At 34.5% G+C, this 20,740-nt stretch overlaps 1 protein-coding gene across 1 annotated transcript in view; it reads right to left on the minus strand.

Annotated features, from left to right (window-relative positions):
- Positions 1-12,570, minus strand: part of LOC143410633 (A-kinase anchor protein 9-like) — an 88,242-nt gene extending 75,672 nt beyond the window's left edge. The window contains 1 exon segment of the mRNA XM_077110644.1: positions 12,494-12,570. Coding sequence (XP_076966759.1) covers positions 12,494-12,541 — 48 coding nt within the window. The 5' untranslated portion in view covers positions 12,542-12,570.
- Between the last annotated feature and the right edge of the window lie 8,170 nt (positions 12,571-20,740).

The following is a 20,740-nucleotide window of genomic DNA, read 5'->3' on the forward strand; positions in this document are numbered from 1 at the left end:
CTACTAGAAATCACATCCAAAAGAGTATTATTCAGATACCACCTACCTCTGCTTCATTTCACTGTCATGCAGGCTATTTAATTATTTATTAATTTTTAAGTCTAGGTTATAAATGACTCCTTCTGGTAAGCATATAGTTTTGGCAGGCAATATCAACTCAAAAATACAAGAACTGGGCTGGGGTTGGCTCACTGGTAGAGCACTTGCCTTGCACGTGTGAGGCACTGAGTTTAATCCTCAGCACCACAGGAAATAAATAAAGATATTATGTTCATCTACAACTAAAAAAATAGAAAAAAAATAAAAGAACTGCTACCTCTGTTCAGGTCAGTGATCCATGTTAAAGGTCAATGGGTATCAAGTGTTCATCAATAGTACCCAGGGATGTCTGTTTGATGATTTATATAATGAAACCATGTAGATAATATTAACAAATACAAGTTTTGCTTTTTTCATTTTTTTTTTATATTTTAGTGGTAGATAAACTCAATTCCCATTTTATTATTTTTATATGGTGCTGAGGACTAAACCCAGTGCCTCATATCTGCTAGCCAAGTGCTGTACTACTGAGCTACAACCCCAGCCTCACCAGGTTGCTTTTGATTTCACTCCCTCTTTCTACCTCATTTTCAAAGACACTCTCTAGTACTCAAGGACTAAGGGAACACAGGATTCATGATTTCTATCCAACTCTAAACCCTTGGCACTTGCAGACAAAACCTAACACAATAGAAATATTTGTAACAGTAACAAAACTGGAAATGACCTAAATGCTCACTGATGAGAATGGACTCTGAGATAAATTTCTATAATGGAATACTATTGCAGGAGTGAAAATGCTCTAATGATATTGAACAAAAGGAAAATCACTGAAGATGTCACATAATGACACCACTAAGTTCAAAAACAGAAAACTAAGTATAGTTTATGTACACATATGTGGTATAAAAAGCAAGGTGATGATAAATTCAGAACTATAGTTAGCTCAGGTGCTAGGGGTAGAATTAGATAAAGATTTTATTGCATTGGTAGATGAATGTTTTTAATCTAAGTGACAGATGTAGAGGTCTTTTTTTCACTTGTTTTAATATTATTTATATATATATATATATATATATATATATATATATATATATATATATATATATATATAATATATATATATTTACCATGCATTCTTCTGTAGGTGAAACACTGAAGTACTTTTAAAGTATGTAGAACTTCCTTCTGAGGGAACTGGCCAGTACTTACAACTTCTACCATCCATGACATCTGTTTTCACCCTCTTTTGATAAGAGGAGTGAATCAATTAGATTCTTCTCTTGAAAGTAGGGAACAAGGAAGTAGCAGAGCTGTCCAGAAAGGTTATAGAGAAGAGATATCTTGTATGAAGGATTCTAAAATTAGTGCATAATTTGATCCTCATGAAATTACAGCCACACCACTAAAATGACCTCTAAATAACAGTACACATGATCATCCTACAAGATAAATTGCAGCCCAAGACACTTTTCTCTATATCCAATACAGCCAGTTTTCCTTCTGGCATTAAATAATCCTTACAGAACCACACCAAGTAAAGTACCTGGCTTATAAGAAGTCATAATATATAATCACTCAAGTATTGCAAAATCTTGCAAAGTGGCTCTATCAATGGTTTTAGACTTTTCTGCTCTTTGAAAATCTTTTTAAAATAGTGAGACTTTCTGATTTTGGCATGGTGTGTGTTCTAAACAGTAAAAAGAATTTTTAAAAAGCTTACCAGAAGCTTCGAGTGTACAACAAAATTTGGGAACCACCGGATAGTGGTTTATTTTCTGAGATTTGCTTCCACTGTTTATATATTGTTTTTTTTTTTTTTTGCCTTTTAAAAAAAACTTAAAATGTATTTAATGGGAAACCATTCCACTATATAGCATAGATTTGGAAATTCATCCTATAATTTTTGTTCATACACAAACTGATGTGTAAATAAAGGAAGTTAATATACAAAAATATGGAAATGAGATAAGAAATGGTGGCAAGAATGGCATCAATTTCCCATGGCTTTTCAGATTCTCTGAGGCCCTACTACACATCTCCGTCCTTCCTCTGAAATCTCTGCATTTTTACAACATCCCTCTCTTACCTCATCTTAACTAATCTTAGTTTTTGTTTTGAAACAAGGAAGTCCTACCAGAATTAGACTGTTTATATTCAGCGATCTTAATCAAATCAATACTTCATTAAAAAAAATGATAGTTTTATTGCTTCATTTGTACAACAGTAAAACATACCTAGCATCTGGTGGCAGCATACCTACCTAAAAATAATAAATTATTTGGAAAGAACCCTTTCAGAGGTTAAGATATAACACACTTAAAAAAAGTTTTCTGCTATATTTAGGTTAAAATTCATACTACTTTTAAGTGATACATACAGTCCCTCATTATCTGATCCAAGCATATTTCTCTACTCTAGTTTTCTGTTATATAGCGTTAATCTTCTAAATCCCAACATGACAATGATTTTAAGAATGGCTAATAATTCTTTAAGACTTTTTACAGCCTGACAAAATTCTAAAGTATTTTATACTAAAAGGCTAAATCTTCACATCAACCCCAGTATCAACATTTACAGATGAGTTACTGAGTTACAGAGAGGTTAAGTATAACTTCATAAAGACATATAGCCATAACTGACAAATTCACACTTGATCCCAGACAATCTGGGTTAGCCACTATAGGTTATACTTTTCTCAACAAAATTTTTGAAAAATTCCACTCAGATGTCTCATAAGGAACTTCTAATACAAAATATTCCAAACTGATTTCCCAATCTTGCCTGAAGTCAACAACTGAAACTGTTCTTCTTTTTCTCTTAGTGATAACACCAACCTTCTATCCATGTTCTCTCCTTTACCAACCAATCACATTCTGATTTTATCCTCTCTATATTTCTTGATTATCCCTACACTTTCACTCCTATTTCACTGTCTCAATTGTAGTTCAACAGCCTCTAAATAGTTTTACCCTCAAGTCTATCCTCCATACAGCTGAAAAATGGATCAATCTGAAACTCAAATCTTTTTAAGTATCAGTTAAAAATAATTTTTTAATTGCAAGAATTTAAATGAATGAATGTATATGTAACCATATTAGTCCTTGTCTTAAAACCCATCAACATATCCCACAACCTTCAGGATAAAAATCTCCTTAACATGAAATTCAAGACCCTCAGGATACAGCCCAGACCTACCTTCTTTAGCTTCATCTCTTGCCCTATCTTGCTTATACCTTTATACTCCAATAATACCAATGCTCTTGTACACCTTCCCCCAAAGAAGTCAAACTGTTCCACACCTCGGTGCTTTACTCTTCCTGTCTCATTTTCCTGAAGTTTCTACCCATACCTCTCTCTTTTTCACCAAGTTTTTCTCAAAACTTCAAGGCTTCATTCAGAGTTTATCCATGCAAGAAGCCTTCTCTATCTGCCAAATGGAATCAGATATTCCTCCCTTGTGTTTTTCATAGAGCCAGAATTATATTACATTCCTAAATTTATAAATATCTGTTTATATTTCTGCCTACTACTAACTAAGTGAATCTTGTATTTAGCAGATTTCATGTCTTTCACATTCTACAGTCTAGCACAGGAAATAACAAGCAATAAGTGCACAAATGTATTTATCAAATGAGTAAATAAATGATTATCTGCACTTCAATTACTGTATTGTGGTTGATTTTCTACTCTATTAGAATGTGAAAATATTAGGGGCAGGCCTGTGGGTATTTTTATCTCTGAATCTACACCGACTTGCATGGAGGTCAAATAAATATTAAATAGATTATTAAGACTGAAAATACCTGAGTAACAAAATGAAAGGGACATTTTAAGATCAAGACAGTGACAATGTACAGAATCAACTTGAGAAAATTAACAGAGTCCAAAAAAAAAGCACATAAAAGGTGAGTTAGGCCTGATTTTTTTAGGGTGTGAGATAGGAATAGAATGAGGCAGATTTTGAATTTAAAAAAAATCAGGTTTGGGATTTGGCTATGAGTATAAAAAAATAATCCCATAATGTTCAAAGGATTTTTCAACCAAGATGCGTCTCGAAATAAATACTACTGTGCATAGAAAATATGATTGTGTATGAGACAGAGAAAACTTAGAACATTAAAACAATTTAAGTTCATATCCTAGGAAAAAAATAAGTATAGATTCTTCTTTCAAAAAATTAAAATCTTGAGGCCTATATAAAATATTATTTCATCTTTTTAATTTACAAAAAATAAATATCATATACAAAAATAAATCTCAAATTAAACTTTTTCTGTCAAACTTTATTTTAAAAATTGGTATTGGTTGTTTGAAGCAGAAAAATGAAAGTCATTAGAAATACTCAGACATGTAGTTCACTAAAAAGGAATTTATGCAAGTCAAAAGTAAACATTAGTTTGACAAATATAAAAGATTTCACACCAAAAATATTTATCTATTAGTAGAATATAGAATTTCTGTGACTTTTAGCTAAAACCCATTATTACATTTAAAAAATGTCCTCCTAGTGCACATTTGTTAATGCAGTTTTTATACCTTTTCTAATACCTTGATCTTTAGAGCATCTACTAATTTATTCAACTTTCAAGGAATCAACATATACACATGCACTCAATAAAATATTAATGATGCAGGAAGTTAACTGAGATCATTTACCACACCTATGGCAACAACAACCCCCCACATCTCCCTCACACACTTTTCACACATTAAATTTGATTCTTTAACTAGTATTTCATTTATAATTGGTTCCTTTTTCTATCTTCCCTGGGGAAAACAACTAGTAAAGAAACACCAACTTAAAAGCAACAAGGAATTTTATAGTATATGCAATATCAAGAAATAGAAGGCCTAGCATGCATGAGCCTCTGGGCTCAATCCCAGGGTTGCTGAGGGGCTAGGGAGTGGCTAGAGAAAGAAACTGTAGATCTTGTTAGTTTTTCAGAAATCTATAAGTCAGAAAATCTAATCAATCAATACAATTTATAAAGTCAAATTTTTAAATAGGACTTTGTATAATATATAGAGTAGTTCTGAATCATCAAAATAACTTGAGGCTCTAAAAAATGATCTCTAAAAGGGGAAACACATCAACACACACACAAAAATCTTAGAATTACACAAAAAAAATTTAGATTACATAAAAATCAGAGCAAACAGTAACCCAAAAGAGGACAGCAACTGCAAACAACAATTACATTTTTCGTGTAAGATAAAGGAATTTTACATAGAACAAAAGAATATAGATTTAAATAAATAACCTAGGCAAAACTACTCCTGGAACAATGCTAAATTTATGAACAGTCTTAACATTTAGCACTTTTGAACAGTGTAAAATCCATGAACAAATTAACCAAGCTTTAGGAGGTGTACCAAAATGGGCATTAAATATCCTAAGTTCTATTTTGGTGAAAACTACCACAAAAAGTAAAAGGAGAGTCAATATGACAATAAAAATCCTTTGTACTAGTTAGAATACATACACATGTCTATCATGTTCACACAGAAAAATGACAGGGCTTTTTGTTATGGAAGACTAAGTCATTTTTCCCCCCAAACTGATATGTATTGGTAATGATCAAGCCAAAAGGCCAACATGTGCCCATTTGACCAGCTGGTCAAGGAATGGAATGACTCACTGCACCTCAAAAAAACTCAAACTTCACCATCACGCTGTAATCAACTCACCAACAGCTTATTCAAAGGAAGTACCAGTTTAAATTTTGGTGAGCCAAACAAGCTTTAAAAAAAAAAAGAGATGGAAGATAATCCCACTGGAAATGTGTATTTCTGTCTGTTCCTCTCTTGTACATGATCATACATGCTCTCTCTCTTGATGCATATATATATATATATATATATATATATATATATATATATATATATATATATATATACACATTAATAATAATATGTAAAACAAATTCCTAACAACCAAATTACAAGATAGGTAAAGGACTTGAATGGTCTGAAGATCTACAAATGGCCAAAAAGCATACAAAAATGACACTCAGTGTCATTAGTCATCAAGAAAACAAGAATTAAAACCACAGTGAGAAATCCCTTTATGCCCACTATAATGGCTATAATTTAAAAAAAAGAAACCAAATTTGTTGAGATACAGAGAAACTAGAATTATCATGCATTATCAGTGGGTATGTAAAATGAAATGGTACAGTAAAATGGTAAAGCCACTATGGTAAGCAATTTGGAGATTCTTCAAAATGTTAAATGGAATTACTATAAGACCCAGAATTCTTAATCCTAAATATACGCCCAAGAGAAATGAAAACAGGTATTCAAATGCTTGTATACAAATGTTCAAAGCAGCACTATTCACAATAGACAATACATAGAAACAATCTAAATGCCGATCAATGGATTAAAGTGTGAACACATTGCTGTATATACACACACTGGAATATTATTCAGTCATAAAAGGGAATGAGGCATGGACACATGCTACACCATGGCTGAACCTCAAAACATTATACTAAGTGAAAACAGCCAAACATGTAAACACCATTGCACGTGGCCCTTCTTATTTATTATTTTGAGACAGGGTCTCACTACGTGGCCTAGGGTCTCACTAAATCGATGAGACTGGCCTAGAACTTGTGATCTTCCTTCCTCAGTCTCCTGAATCACTGGATTACAGGCATGCATCACCATGCCTGGCTCCCAATTAAACGGATGCTAACCAATTAAATAGAATGCCTAATTTTAATTTTATAAAAATCTTACTAAGAAATAAAAATAATGTCCCTTATCACTAATGTTTCACAATTTACCAGAACTTTTTTCTATTTGTCACATTAGAAGAAATTAATTCACATTTCAATCATCAGCAGCCTAAATTAAATGTTTAATAGTCATAGTTTTGCTCTTTCTACAAACCTTTTTATTTAACAAAAATAAGAAATGTTTTTGTTTGAAAAATTTTTGTCCCACTCTTGTCATAGTCAAATCCTTTGGATGAATTCTATCTTTTTTGTTTCCTCGTTGCTGTGGGTTATCATTCAGTAAGGATGTCTGTGGTGTTCTGTCAATAAAACTGAAAAGTGAAAAGAGAAAGTAAAATAAAAGACACATCCAAGGGACTAGATGAGAACAGGAGTGGGATAAAAATTGTTCTCAAACAAAATTATCTCTTCATTGGACTTTACTGATGCTCTGTTTTCCTGCCTTAGAGAAATTCTTTAACATACATTTAAAGAAGCCTGTCATGTCTATTCTTTCCTCTCAACACCATGTTTTCTTTTATTTCAGCAAAGCCCAAAAGTCATGAATTAGTTTTAAATCACAGGAACGCACCAGTCTCTGATGGAGGCATCAAATTGCTATATTCAGAAAAAGCTTAAAGAATTGTACATTGTAAAACTGTTATCAAATGTAACTTTGAAAATTAAGTAAGACCTGTCATAAGTATAAAAAACTAGGAAGATTAAAAGAAAGCAGAGAGGGAGAATAGCTTTCTTCACTGTGGAGCAGAATATCTGAAAATGCAAGGAACAATTTTATACTATAACTAGCTTGCCTATCAGAGCAGCACAGTAATTGAAAAATCCTATCAATAACCTAATAAGAGAGCTTACACAGAACATTACAACACTGGCATTACTCTACAAACCAAAAATGCTTGTTAAACAACAACAAAAAAAAAAACTCATATAATTCCAAGTTACTGAATGTAGTAAAAATTTTAATTATTCAATAAATAATGACAATTATATAAAATGCTATAGAAGTATAATACTTTGGTTTTGCAGAATTCTAATACATTTGAAGTACTTTTAAAAAATATAGCAAAAGTGATTTATAGGACTAATTTCATTCTAAATACATATATATAATAAATATATAATCATAAATAATTTTACTTGGAAAAAATGAAGTCATTTAAAATGGAGTTGAAATAGTTTGGTTGATTCACTACAAGGATAGCCTATGTGGGGCCATCTCTGTCAGGAACTTGTAAATGAGGTCAAGCCCAGCTCTGAAAATATTTAATAATGTAATTAACATCTCCAAGTATTGGGCTTCTTGCAACATCAATACTGAGGAGATAGTTGAGGACCCAACAGCAAACCAAAGAACTACCTAGCATCAGAAAAAGTGAATTGCCGCGAAGTCCTTTCTACTAAGTTCCATTAGCCCTTCATTCTTACAAATCATTCCATTAACCTCAGTTTCTGGGTTCTTTTGTTACAACAAATCTAAAGCAGCAAGTTAGGGGAAAAGGCAAATGAGAAAATACAAAGCTGGGCAAGCAAGTTCATAGGAAATACCAAAAAACTGACAGCAAGGAAAATGGATAAGAATGACAAAAACAAAAAGGCAATCCATAAATGTCCAATAATATAGAATTCTGACTACATAATACAAGCGGTACTGGAGTAAGAATTAGAGTTCCAGGACTACACTAATGTAGGAGACCTAGTTATTTTGCATTTCATATTCTTGTTCTGTATGAGAGTCATACAACATTAACCTGTTTATCATACTGTATGTAATATCTTTTTCTTAAAAATGATACCTGGGGCTGGGATGTACCTCAGTGGCAAAGCGTCTGTCTTGCATTCGCAAAGCCCTGGGATCGACCCCCAGTTCCCAAAATACAAAAAAAAAAGAACCCCACCAAAAAAAAAATGAAAAAAAAATGATACGTGAAAATTGTGCCTGATCATAATAATGTTGTAGAGAATTTGTAAAATAAAGTATAAAAAAATTAAAATACCTATAACCCACTACCCAGAGATAACCACAAGTGACATCTTGGTGCATGTTTTTTCAGATGTCTTCATATATAAATACTTACACGTACCCTTTTTTTTTTTTTTAACCTGACATTATCTGTGGGCATTTTCCCAACTTGAAAAGTGTTTCTAGAATTATTTTAATGGCTACATAAAATAATTCATTCTCCTATTACTGCAGATTTTGGTTAATATAAAATACTTTACAAAGTACACTTCTATACTGTAGGGGTTGGGGTTGTGGCTCAATGGTGGAGCACTTGTCTAGCAACATGTGCAGCTCTGATTTCAATCCTCAGCACCACATAAAAATAAATAAATAAAATAAAGGTACTGTGTCCATTTACAACTAAAAAATTTTTAAAATTATACTATACTGTATACATGAGAATTTTAAAATGATCATTTATTATAAGGTCTTGAAAAAGGAAATTTAGAGAAATCTAGAGAGAAAGAAACAGAAGACCAATTACCAAGAAAAAGATTAAAAAGTTGTATGTTGTAAAACTGTTATCAAATGTTAACACTTAAGTCTTATGAATAAATGAGATACTTGGAGAACCAAGTCTCTGAATAAATTTTGGGAAATGATCATTTTAGGTGGTTTCTGATACCAGCAATAAGAGACTTCTGATTAAGAAAATTCTGGATTACTCTTATTAAATTACAACCTAGCTGGTAACACTACACTCATTAAGAACTTATTCTGTCATTCTGCTCATTCATTCAAGAAGCAAATGTCAGGGACTGCCCTGTGCATAAGCTAAGCCCCTCCAAAAGTCTTGAGTAAATGGGATATTGGACTGGCAACATACGCCACACCATGTGTTATACCAAGCAAGTGGCCTTTACCCCCACTCATCAAGGAAGAGCCTCAGCTCTGGGCTTGAGCAGTACCCAACAGGATTGGGCAATCCCTGCTGAAACACTATCGCCTGCCTTATTGGGGTGGAACATTCTATCAAATGTCTTTTCCCTAATAAATAGAGGGGTTCCAAGTGCACTCGCTCTCTTTCCCTCTTGCCTTCCAGCATGGAAGAGGACCCTTGAGGTGGCAGAGCAGGCCCACCCTCCACCTGAGAAACTGGTGTCCATAGGTTGCATGATTCTTCGCTGTTTCCTTACTTTAATGTTGCCGCCAGCTCTTTTGACCAGCTCATCTTGCCAGCATGCACAGCTGGAGAGAAGCAAACACTTATTGATTACCTGCTATTTGAAAAGCACTATGCTAGGTTGCATTTAATTGATATTGAGAGTTTTCCTTATAAAATATTCTAGAAAATGAGTCAGTAGCATTTTAAATATTTTAACAAAATGTTGTGGGGGGGGTAAGATCCAAAATCCAACCTCTCACTGTGCTTATTACCCAGGAGCATCTGTCTCTCCTACTTTGGAAAGCAGAGACTGTTGCCATTTCTCTATTTCCACCTCTTGATCTAAGTTTGCTGATTATGTGTCTGTTCAAAGTTAACTATGTTTAGTAGAACTGCTTTATAAATTTTGTTTGGTGTTGGGGACTAAACCTAGGAACTTGTGTTCTACCATTGAGCTATATCCTAGCCCATGAATAACTATATTTATAATAGTTTTTCAATCCCATTCTAAAAGCACATGTTTATACAAATGAAATAATGTACATACTTTGTTTAGTTTTGTTTTTGCAGTAGTGGAGATAAAGGGCAGTAGTGCTCTACCTTTGAGCTATAATGTAAGCTCCCCCCCTTTTTTTCCCCTCAGACAGGATCTTGCCTCAGCCTCCTGAGTAGCTGGGATTACAGGTGTATACCACTGCAACATCTAAACTATTTCTGATAACGTTGTTTTCACTCTATTTACCATGTCCCTCTCAGCCTTAATCCTTTTAATGATTGTATAATATTCCATTGCACTTACATGGCTGAGGAATCATGACCTAAGTATTTTATACCAGATAGCTAATGTTACAGCAAACATATGTTGCCTTAAAGGCCTCAAGGATCTCTTACTGGAAACTGGGTTCATTTCTAGGGGAAAATAAACTACAATAAAAATTAACTTAAAAAGATTTTTACCCCATAGGTAGACTTTTGAAAGATAAAGAAACATATACATAAAGAAATCAAAATTCTACTTTGCCAAATCTACTTAGAGTAAGCAATTTAATTATTATGAAATGTGACTGTTCAAAGTTAACTATGTTTAGTAGAACTGCTTTACATACATTTGAGAAAGATACATTTGGTAGAAGGCAGTAAACATTCTTAGGTAACAAATAAAATATCTAACCAGAACTTCCATGCTTTTGAAAAGGTACACAAAATTACTTTCAATTCCTTAGATGCAGAGTGTTTGCTTAGTCCCTTGCTTAACCTTGGGTTGTTAACCCTTGGGTTGCACAACTGTAAGCAATTTTGGGCTTCTGAAAATGCCAATGTTCCTTCATTTATATATCCTAGAGTAAAAAACAAAATCTACCTGTTTACATACAAGCATTTAAGTCTTAACATTAAAAGGGGGAGATTATAAAAAAGTCAATTATATTTTAGAAATATGAAGCTGGTTAACCTACACATTCCTTTAACACACTTCTGATGAACATCTACTACTGCATCTCTGCAGTAAGGCCTTTTTTTCATTGATTACTGAAATCATTGACCTGGTTTCCTTTGTTTATGTGGAAGAATGAAGAAAGAAAGGAAGAGAGGAAAAATAGTTAATTGTGTTTCAAGTATGATTGTTATCCATTAGCTCTAAAAAGAATATCACCTATAAAAAGTAACTCATTGTAGGGAGGAAGGGGGCCTTTCAGGCAAGCCTAAAGAGCTGCTCAAATATGTAATTTTTTTTTAAAAAAATGCTATTCAATTTATATTTTGACTACGTTAAATTTTTCATGATGCCCCAAGAAGGATATCTATGCATAATACAATTTTGTAATGTTTGCGTTACAATTTCCATACATATACACACACATAAAATCAGAACTTCACTACACACACACACACACACGCACACATAAAACATATTATTTAAAGCAGGAATTCTAAAGCTTTGTTCTGTGGAATCTTTCCGTCTTCAGAACTTCCAATCCACAGGATACAAAATCAACTGCCATGACAAAGACCTCCAAACAGGAACGTATAAAGACACGCTTTTAAAAACGTCCCTAAAGCCAAGTTCACAGCTGGCACTTGTGGCACACTCAGGCCACTGCTGAGGCAGCTGTCACAGGCCAATTTCACACACGTCCTCGAGTGCCAGCGTGCCACCTAAGGAAGACAAGCTGATGATCAGCGCACCAATTCCCCACTGAATAAAAGGAAAGCTCTAAATCCCCACCCTGGAAAACACAATGCCTGCACCACCCATAAAACTCCCTTTAAAAGTGAAGGGCTGAAGGTTTAAAGGCTATTAATTACCACCTAATTATCAATACGGTTTAAAGAAAAGAGAGAGAGAGGTGTTTTATTGGGGCAGTCGTGAGAAAAGAGCCACACCATTCAGTCACCATCGAAGTCTCATCAGCTAGGTAGCAGCACCGGGCTTTACACGTCCTAGGAAAAGGGACAGGAGGGAGGGGAGGAAACCCAGACCCTGCAGTACCTCCCTCCGAGGGCAGCGCACCAGGCTGCCACAAACTCGTTCCCCAGGCCTCCTCCCACCCTTTCCCAGCCACCGCCTCCCACCTCTGGCCTGGCGGTCCCCGGCTCTCCTACCTTCGCTTTACCAGCTTCTATCTTTCTCCTTCTTTCTTCGTCCTCCATGGCTTCTGCGGGGTAGGCAGGGAAAGAACACGGAGGGGGTCGGGGGTAGAAAGGAAAACTCGGTTCAGACCAAGGTGGGACGGCTAGCTCCGTGACCCAGGCCGCAGGGCCCAGCCGGGAGCTGCCTCCCCACCCGAACAAAACCAGTCAGACACTGCAATCACTGGCGAATCGTCCTCGTCCACACTAGTACAGCGGTTGCCACCGCCATCTTCGTCTCCACGTAAACACAGAGTGAGGCGGGAGTCAAGACACGTCACAGTGGGCAGGCGCCTGGAACTCCATGTTGCCTGGCAACTCTGCATTGCCTGGCAGGTGCGCCCGTGGCCCCGCCCCACCGGCACCGCTGTGGGGGTGGGGATGGCCCTAGCCTGGAGCCAAGTGCAGCCCGCCCGGCGCCGCCCCTCGGAGCCCCGGGCCCCACCCGCCGCCCCCAGCCGCCTGCGGAGGAGGGGGCCGAGACCCCGGTTGCGCCAGCGGAGCTCGGGAAGCCGGCCCCGCGCCGCCCCCGCCCCAGGCCACAGGAGAGCGCGGGCCCTGCGCGAGCCGGCCGGGGAGTGCGTGGGGCGGGCAGAGGGGGGCACGGCGGGGAGCTGCGGAGAAGACTACTTTTGACTCTCTTGGCTAAACTCCTGCTATATGGCTCATCCAGATATTTCACTAATCCAAACCAAAGAATGCACAATGCCAAATGATTGTGGTGAAATATTAAGACAAAGAATATGTATTCTGAGTGCTAAATGACAGGAAGCAACAATCAAATATGGTTTTAAGAGTAACCTCAAAATCTATAAATAACATTACCAAGAAAAAGCAAATGAAGACAAAAGAAAATCTATTTGCAACACATATGATTTATCCTCTTAGCATGGATTTTTTCATTGTTCATATAAGCTGCATATTTTATAAAACAAATGCAATCTAATTTTTTCACATTCAAAATAAAATGTGTGGTTAGGAACAAAAATAACTGTGGAAGAGCATGTGCCAAAATTATTTTCCACAATAGGCAAACGGAGCATACAGTATGAGTGCTTCATTTCACTATAAAATATATATATATTTGGATAGATAGAAAGATAGATTTGAATTATGAGACACCTTTGCTAAGAAGAGGGAAAAGGTCTGTTGGTGAAGATGGTTGTTCAAAAAGTGAATATACCCAATGCCACTAGCTGTATATCAAGGAAAAAAAGATTAAAATGGTAAATTTTGTTATGTATATTTTACAATTAAAAGAAATGTTAGTAGATATTGTTGTACAGATAAGATTCAATGTGGACAAAATGAATTGTTCATAGTAGGCAGGAGGCCACACTGTTGCCTTATTATATCTGTAAGATCCCCAATATCCTTAGCACCCCTTTCAGTTTGAAAGGACTGGAGGTCATTTTAAGTTTTAAATTCCATTGACATAGAACTATGTTAGAGAGGACCTAGCCTCATGAAGAACTCCAAAAAGTATTTTTGAGAGTCACCCAAAAGAGGATTCTATGCAATTCCTATTGCATTGGGCAATACCAGTTTCCTGCCACATACAACATTGTTGTGTTTATTGAAAAACAGTTAATATTGCACTGCTGTTTAAGTGTGTGCATAAAGCCTATCAAGAAAAAGTTTATAGGGCTATCCGATAGGAAATGTTTTTTTTAAAATATGGGACTATGTTTGTATATAAAGTCAGATTAAGACCAAAATGCCATACTACTATTAATATCCCCTATCCTTTTGCTTATTTTTTGAGATCTCAATTCCATTATGAAATTTCACAAATGTTCTTTTAACAAATTTACTCCACCCACTGAAACTTCTTAGGCTTGCCCCTTGGCTACCAAACCTTCTGTTGTCTAAATGTGGATTTTTTTCTATATAACTAGATTTTGAATGACAGTTTAAGCTATTTTGGACCATTGTTAAAGAAGTATTCCAGAGGCTGGGGATGTGGATCAAGCGGTAGCACGCTCGCCTGGCTCGATCCTCAGCACCATATACAAACAAAGATGTTGTATCCGCCAATAACTAAAAAATAAATATTAAAATATTCTCTCTCTCTCTCTCTCTAAAAAAAAATTTTTTTTAAAAAAAAAAGTATTCTGGCTCTTAAGGAAAAAAAACATTGCTGAAGTAAAATATATAATAATAATGGATTGTTGGACATTCCCTAGAATACATACACATAATCAATCACAGATTTCAAATAATAATATAAGTGTTTGCCAAAATATTTGAAACATTCTCCATATTAAAATTCCAAAAATGGGCCAAAGTTTATTTTCAATCACATAGTCCAAAAGAAAAAACAAACAAATGAAACATTTCTTTTAATATTTGAGTGTTCCTTTATCTTCTATTATTTGCATATTTCAAACATTTACAATGAAATCAAAGTATATTTTAGGTATGGTATTCCAAGTGTGTTACAAGTAGGCAAATTCATTTGTTTATTTTTCAATTTTATTTATTTATTTATTTTTACATGAGCTCTATTATTATTATTATTTGCATTACAATTCTTAATACACATTTATACCACAATTTATGATATCTCTGTATGTAAGATATGTTGATAGCAAATTCTTTTAGAGGCAAAAATAGAAAGTACAGCATCAATCTGTGACCACATTAGACAACTTGTGAGTGGAAATGATTCCTACTGTATGTAACCAATACCCAGATTCATTGCAGGTGTCACACCTAATTCTTTCAACATTTTTTCTATGCTCATTCAGCACTGTTTCTCACTGCACCCTAAGAGGAAGCATCTCTTGCAGTATTTAAAGCTTTTTTATTGCCACAGTGCAACGTGGACGTGAAATAAATAGTAAATATTAAGTATCTGAAATATGATGAAGGACCATGAGATGAAAGAAAAACATGTGAAACATGGATAAGAGCTGCTATAGTTTGAGAGACTATACTGAAAAACAGCCACCTAGAGGAAAAGAGAAATAATAAAATGGAATGGAAGAATATACAGTAAAAATGTAACTATCACTAGTGATGATGGCTTGAGGGTATAGAGCACAAAAATGCTTTGTTAAATGAGTTTTGTTTCTTTGTTTCACCAACAAAATTCTCTACAGCACTTAGCCACAACTAAAAACATCAAGAGGGGTATTGAGAAAACTAAATTAGGATAAAAAAAAACCAGTGATATCATGACTCTTTGAAAATCTATAGGTCTTTAATTTCACCCAATCACTAATTTGAGTCCAAAATCAAAAGTACTTCAGAATACCTGCTGATTTCAAATGTGGCTCTTAGACCTTTGGGCTCCCCAGAGGTAAAGGTAAATACCTCTCTACAGATTTCTAGGTGAGAGTGGTAAACAGGAGTATGAATGCATTTGTACTGTTGATTCTGAACCCAATTAACTCTGAGAAGAAAGTATGTAAATGTATAAATGAGAGAACTTGAGTTTTTGAAATGTTAAATAATAAAATCATGTTCATGTTTTATATTGTTAGATACTTTTAGGATATTGCACGTTACTGATACAGTTAGACTTGAATCTGGGCAAAATATTAAAGTAAGTATTTTCATCTGCTAAAATTTCTTCCCCAACTACTAAAAAAACTATGGCAACAGATTTCATAAAACCCAGATTTTTATGAAAATAAATAAATCATAAATTCATAAATAAAGGAAATCTTTCAAGAAAAGAGGGATATATAAAAATCAATAGACTGATAGACATAAGTGCCACATTGATTCAATTACTTATTTCCTCCAAGTTTCTGTGTTTTTAAATTGTGTGACTTGATACCATAAAAGCCTTTGTTATTAATATCACAAATATTAAAACACTTATGATTTATGAAGAAAACCAAAACCAAACTGGTAAGAAAATGTGTAAGAAAATGGACAATGTGTAAGAATAAGCAATATAGAAAAGGTGAATTATGAATGGTAAGGAAACATAAAAAGATGCTCTATGTCACCAGGAGTCAAACACCAACATAAAGAACGTTTTAGTCTTACTAATCAGAATGGCCAAAAATTAAAATGTTCAGCCATATTCAATGCTGGGAAGAGTAAAGGAAAACAGTCCATCTGTGGTTTATAGTCTTGGAGGCAAAAGTTCTAGTCACACTCATGAATAGAGGAACTGTATCTCTGCCTTAACAAGCAAGATCATTAAGTACCTATACAAGATAAAAAAAATCATAATGGTTTTATACTAATATTTACTCCAGGATCATTTTTAAGAGCAATTTTCTGTAAATAATTTTAAAATTCCAAAAAAAGGAACTGTTAATATTATGGTTTATTCAGATTATGAAATAATATACAGCTATCTGAAAGACTGGTGCGTCATAATAAATTGATTTTAAAAGCTATCCATGGTATATTTTAAGTGAAAAAGATAATAAGTATTTTTTTTAATCTTTATTCATTTATTTTATGTGGTGCTGGGAATCGAACCCAGGGCCCTGCACTTGCTAAGGGAGCACTCTAACACTAAGCCACAACCCCATCCCTAGGTTATTATTTTTCTAAAAGAAAAAAATACTCAAAATACCATGTATGCAAATATAGGTATAAAAGCAATGTAAAAAGCACAAAACAAAAAAATACATTATGTTACAAAGATTGATGTAAATAACAAATGGAAGGAATGAAGACTAATCATGTTACTTCAAATGCATGCATAATACTCAACTACTTTTTAGGATCAAGAAATGAAGCCATTTGAATTACAAAATGTAAGCATGCTAAGTCTTCAGATATAGTTTTGGAATCTTCTAATCCATAACATATGCTAAGAAGAGTCCCTTGTTTTAAGCTTGAAATTTTGTCATGATTTCTCAAGATAGCACAATCTCAGAATTTCATTCTTTTGAAACAGAGTCATCAAATTTCTAGTAAAGGAAATTAAAAGAAGCAGTAGATAGTAGAACTTTTATCTGTTTTATACATACAAATGAGAAATCGGGGGGCTGGGATTTGGCTCAGTGGTAGAGTGCTAGCATGCATAAAAGCCTGGGTTCAATCTACAGAACCATTAAAAAAATGAATGAAAACTTGTATACTATGAACACATCATAACACCACTTTGGATCATAACCATGCTTTATGTTGAAATCAAATGTCACTTATGTGTGGGGTTCTAGTTAAGAGATTCTGAACTCCTCTACTGAAAACAGTGTTAAAATAGGATTCCAGTGTATCCCACTCACTGCTGGCAAATGCTTCTCCATGAAGGAAAAACAGAATGTGATCTAAATAAATATTCTCCAGTGAAAATATTGAATGATAAAAGTTTCTACCAACTAAACTGAAGCAATGACTATATTACTTTCCTTTACACAGAACATTTTAACTTTAAATTATGGTTAGAGATGTTAGACTTAGGCTCAGTAAAATGCACTTAAAAAGTGGTAACCACTGGCTTGAGAAATCTCTTTTCCTACCTTTACATTATCGGGATGGAGCCCCCCAGGGTGCTTGTCCATGTACTGACATAAACAGTGTGCTAGAAGGAAAAAAAGAAAATGTATTACTATCCCTCTGGCTGTAACATGATGAAACAATATTTTTCAACTTCAAAGTCACCATTACCTTCTGAACAAAGCAAATACAAGACAAGTGGGTGGATTTTTAGTGCTTCCACTCTATGCTCCCCACCCCCATTTTTAACCACAATTGAATCATTATCTTTACCTCTAAGTTTTATGTTAAACATGTCTATGAATTAAAAGGAATATGTGTCCATAATTTGCCAAGCATTTAATTTCCTCCTCATTAAATATATATCGCTAAAATTTGACTAACATAATAAAAATAAAAGCCAACTAATCAAATTGTAATTTTAATTAACTCACATTCTCCAATTACAAATGCAGGTTATTATTATTTATTTCATATGAGACAAAATCATTCTAAATCTATTACTCTAGTAAAATTTATCACTGTACTTATTTAAATTTTTCATGACTATATTCACAAAAAATAAAGTTTCCACATGTCCTAAATATATGTGAGCAAATAAGCTCTATAAATTACAGAAATACATTTAAAATTATAAAGCAAAGATATTAAAATATATACTAACAAGAAAATCCCCAGATAACATTTTATGGTGTTAATCTATTAAATACGGCAAGCTCAATTTGACAATAATAATATTTTTTTCTAAATTTCTTTTCTGTTTATATTGTAAACTACACACAATTTTTCAAAAAAGTATGTAGCATTGTAACTCAAAGGTTTTCTTATCTTATGGCTACTATAAATTGAAATATTTAATTATCCTGTAAAAGCCAATGGACAGGAGCATTTGTATCTTATTATTAGGCTTGACTTATTGAGGAATTATGAGTTTTATAATACATTCAAGACCTTGCTGTAGCCACCAAAACAATTAAAATTTTGTTACTGAGTTGTTATTGAATGCTCTATGGTAATTGTTGAGGATACAGAGGATGCAGAGCAGAATTTGTCCTTCATTCATTTATCCTGTTACTTCTTGAGCTCTTGCTATGTTTTCGGCATCAAACTTAGTCACCATGACATGATGGAATAAAACAGATGTGCAGGGGAAAAAAATAGACACACCAGGAAATAGTACAGTGACCTATGTATTATGTTAAGAACAGTGTTGCATAATGTTCTATTTGGCTTTGCTATACAATTGGTAAACTTCTTTCATCCTTTGCTGCTCATGTCTTACTTATATATAACTTCTTCTAGAGATCTTTCTGAAATCTTTAGACTATATTATGTTCCCCCTGCTATATGTAAGGCAAAGCCAAATAAAGCAGGGCAGAATAAGTGCTAGTACACACATTCTGACACATAACTGCCTATATGTAGGACCACATCCAAAGTTTATGTGTTGAAGGCTTGCTTGATCTCTGCTGGCAGTGCTATTGGGAGGTGATGGAAATTTTAAGAGTTGGGGCCTACTGGAAGGGAGTAGTTCACTGGGGGCATGGCTTTGAAAGGTTTATTATATCCCCAGTCTCTTCCTTTCTCTCTCTTTCTCTTTGCTTTCTGGCTGCCATAAGGTGTGCAACTCTTTTCCACTATGTGCTTTCCACTGATTCACTGAAGGTCCAAGGTGACAGGGCCAAATGAACATGGACTAAACTGTGAGCCAAATTATACCTTTTCTTGTTTAAACTGATCTTCTCAGGAATTGTGACAAGTGATGGAAAGTTGATTAACACAAATGGGAAAACACTTCTGCTCCTCTAGACATGACTTGAATTGTAGTAGAGACCTTCTCCAGAAATTAGTTCTTTGGAACTTTGATAAAAAGTTTTCCAAATATTTTAAATTTTAAAACAGGGTATGAAAATGTATGTGTGTGTGTGTGTGTGTGTGTGTGTGTGTGTGTACTTGTGCACACACATAACAGATATATACACATGGCTGTCACTAGCTGTGTAGCCCTGGTCTACATAACCTCTGTATATAAGTACTATCTTCATCTGTGGAATGATTATAAACCTAGTATACCTACCCCATATGGTTTAGGGGGAAAGTAATGAGCAAATATCTATAATACTTTGAGAACTTTTCCTGGTACCTGGTAGATACTATAGATGATGATGATGATTTTCTAGGATGTATTTAGGAGTACAAACAGGGAAAAATATTTAAAAGGATACCAATTTAATAAAACAAATATTAAATCTATATAGAGAGATCCCAGGACTGTACTTCACCTTGATGTGCATGTTTCTCCCTCCTGCATGCCTAGACATCTCACTCACCCTTCTCAGCTCCTGCACTCCTCTCAAAGCACATCTAGCAATCACAACAGAACCTCAGATTGCTCTGGGTGATTAGGAGCAAGAATCTGAGAAATTTCAGATAGAAGACGAGACAGGAAGCAGTACAAGGCCATACTTTGTACCCCAATATCCATGTGTCACAAATTTCTTCTTTACCTACATTAAAAAAAACTGTCTCTTTCTGCTAATTTTTTTTATTGGTTCTTTTTAGTTATACATGACAGTAGAATCAATTTTGACATAATTATACAAGCATGGAATTATTCTAATTCTGACACCAGTATCTTTACTTCCCTTTCCCCACCCCCTACTCCCTTCCCTCTATTGATCTTTCTGCCATTTACCATAGTTATTTTTAAAAATTAATTTCTAGTGGATGTACACTCTGGTGAGATTCACTGTGTGTATTCATATGTGTACATATGCCCTCCCTCCTTCTTTTGAAATGCACAGTACT

This window comes from Callospermophilus lateralis, chromosome 11 (assembly GCF_048772815.1).
Source record: "Callospermophilus lateralis isolate mCalLat2 chromosome 11, mCalLat2.hap1, whole genome shotgun sequence".
NCBI classification, from domain to species: domain Eukaryota; kingdom Metazoa; phylum Chordata; class Mammalia; order Rodentia; family Sciuridae; genus Callospermophilus; species Callospermophilus lateralis.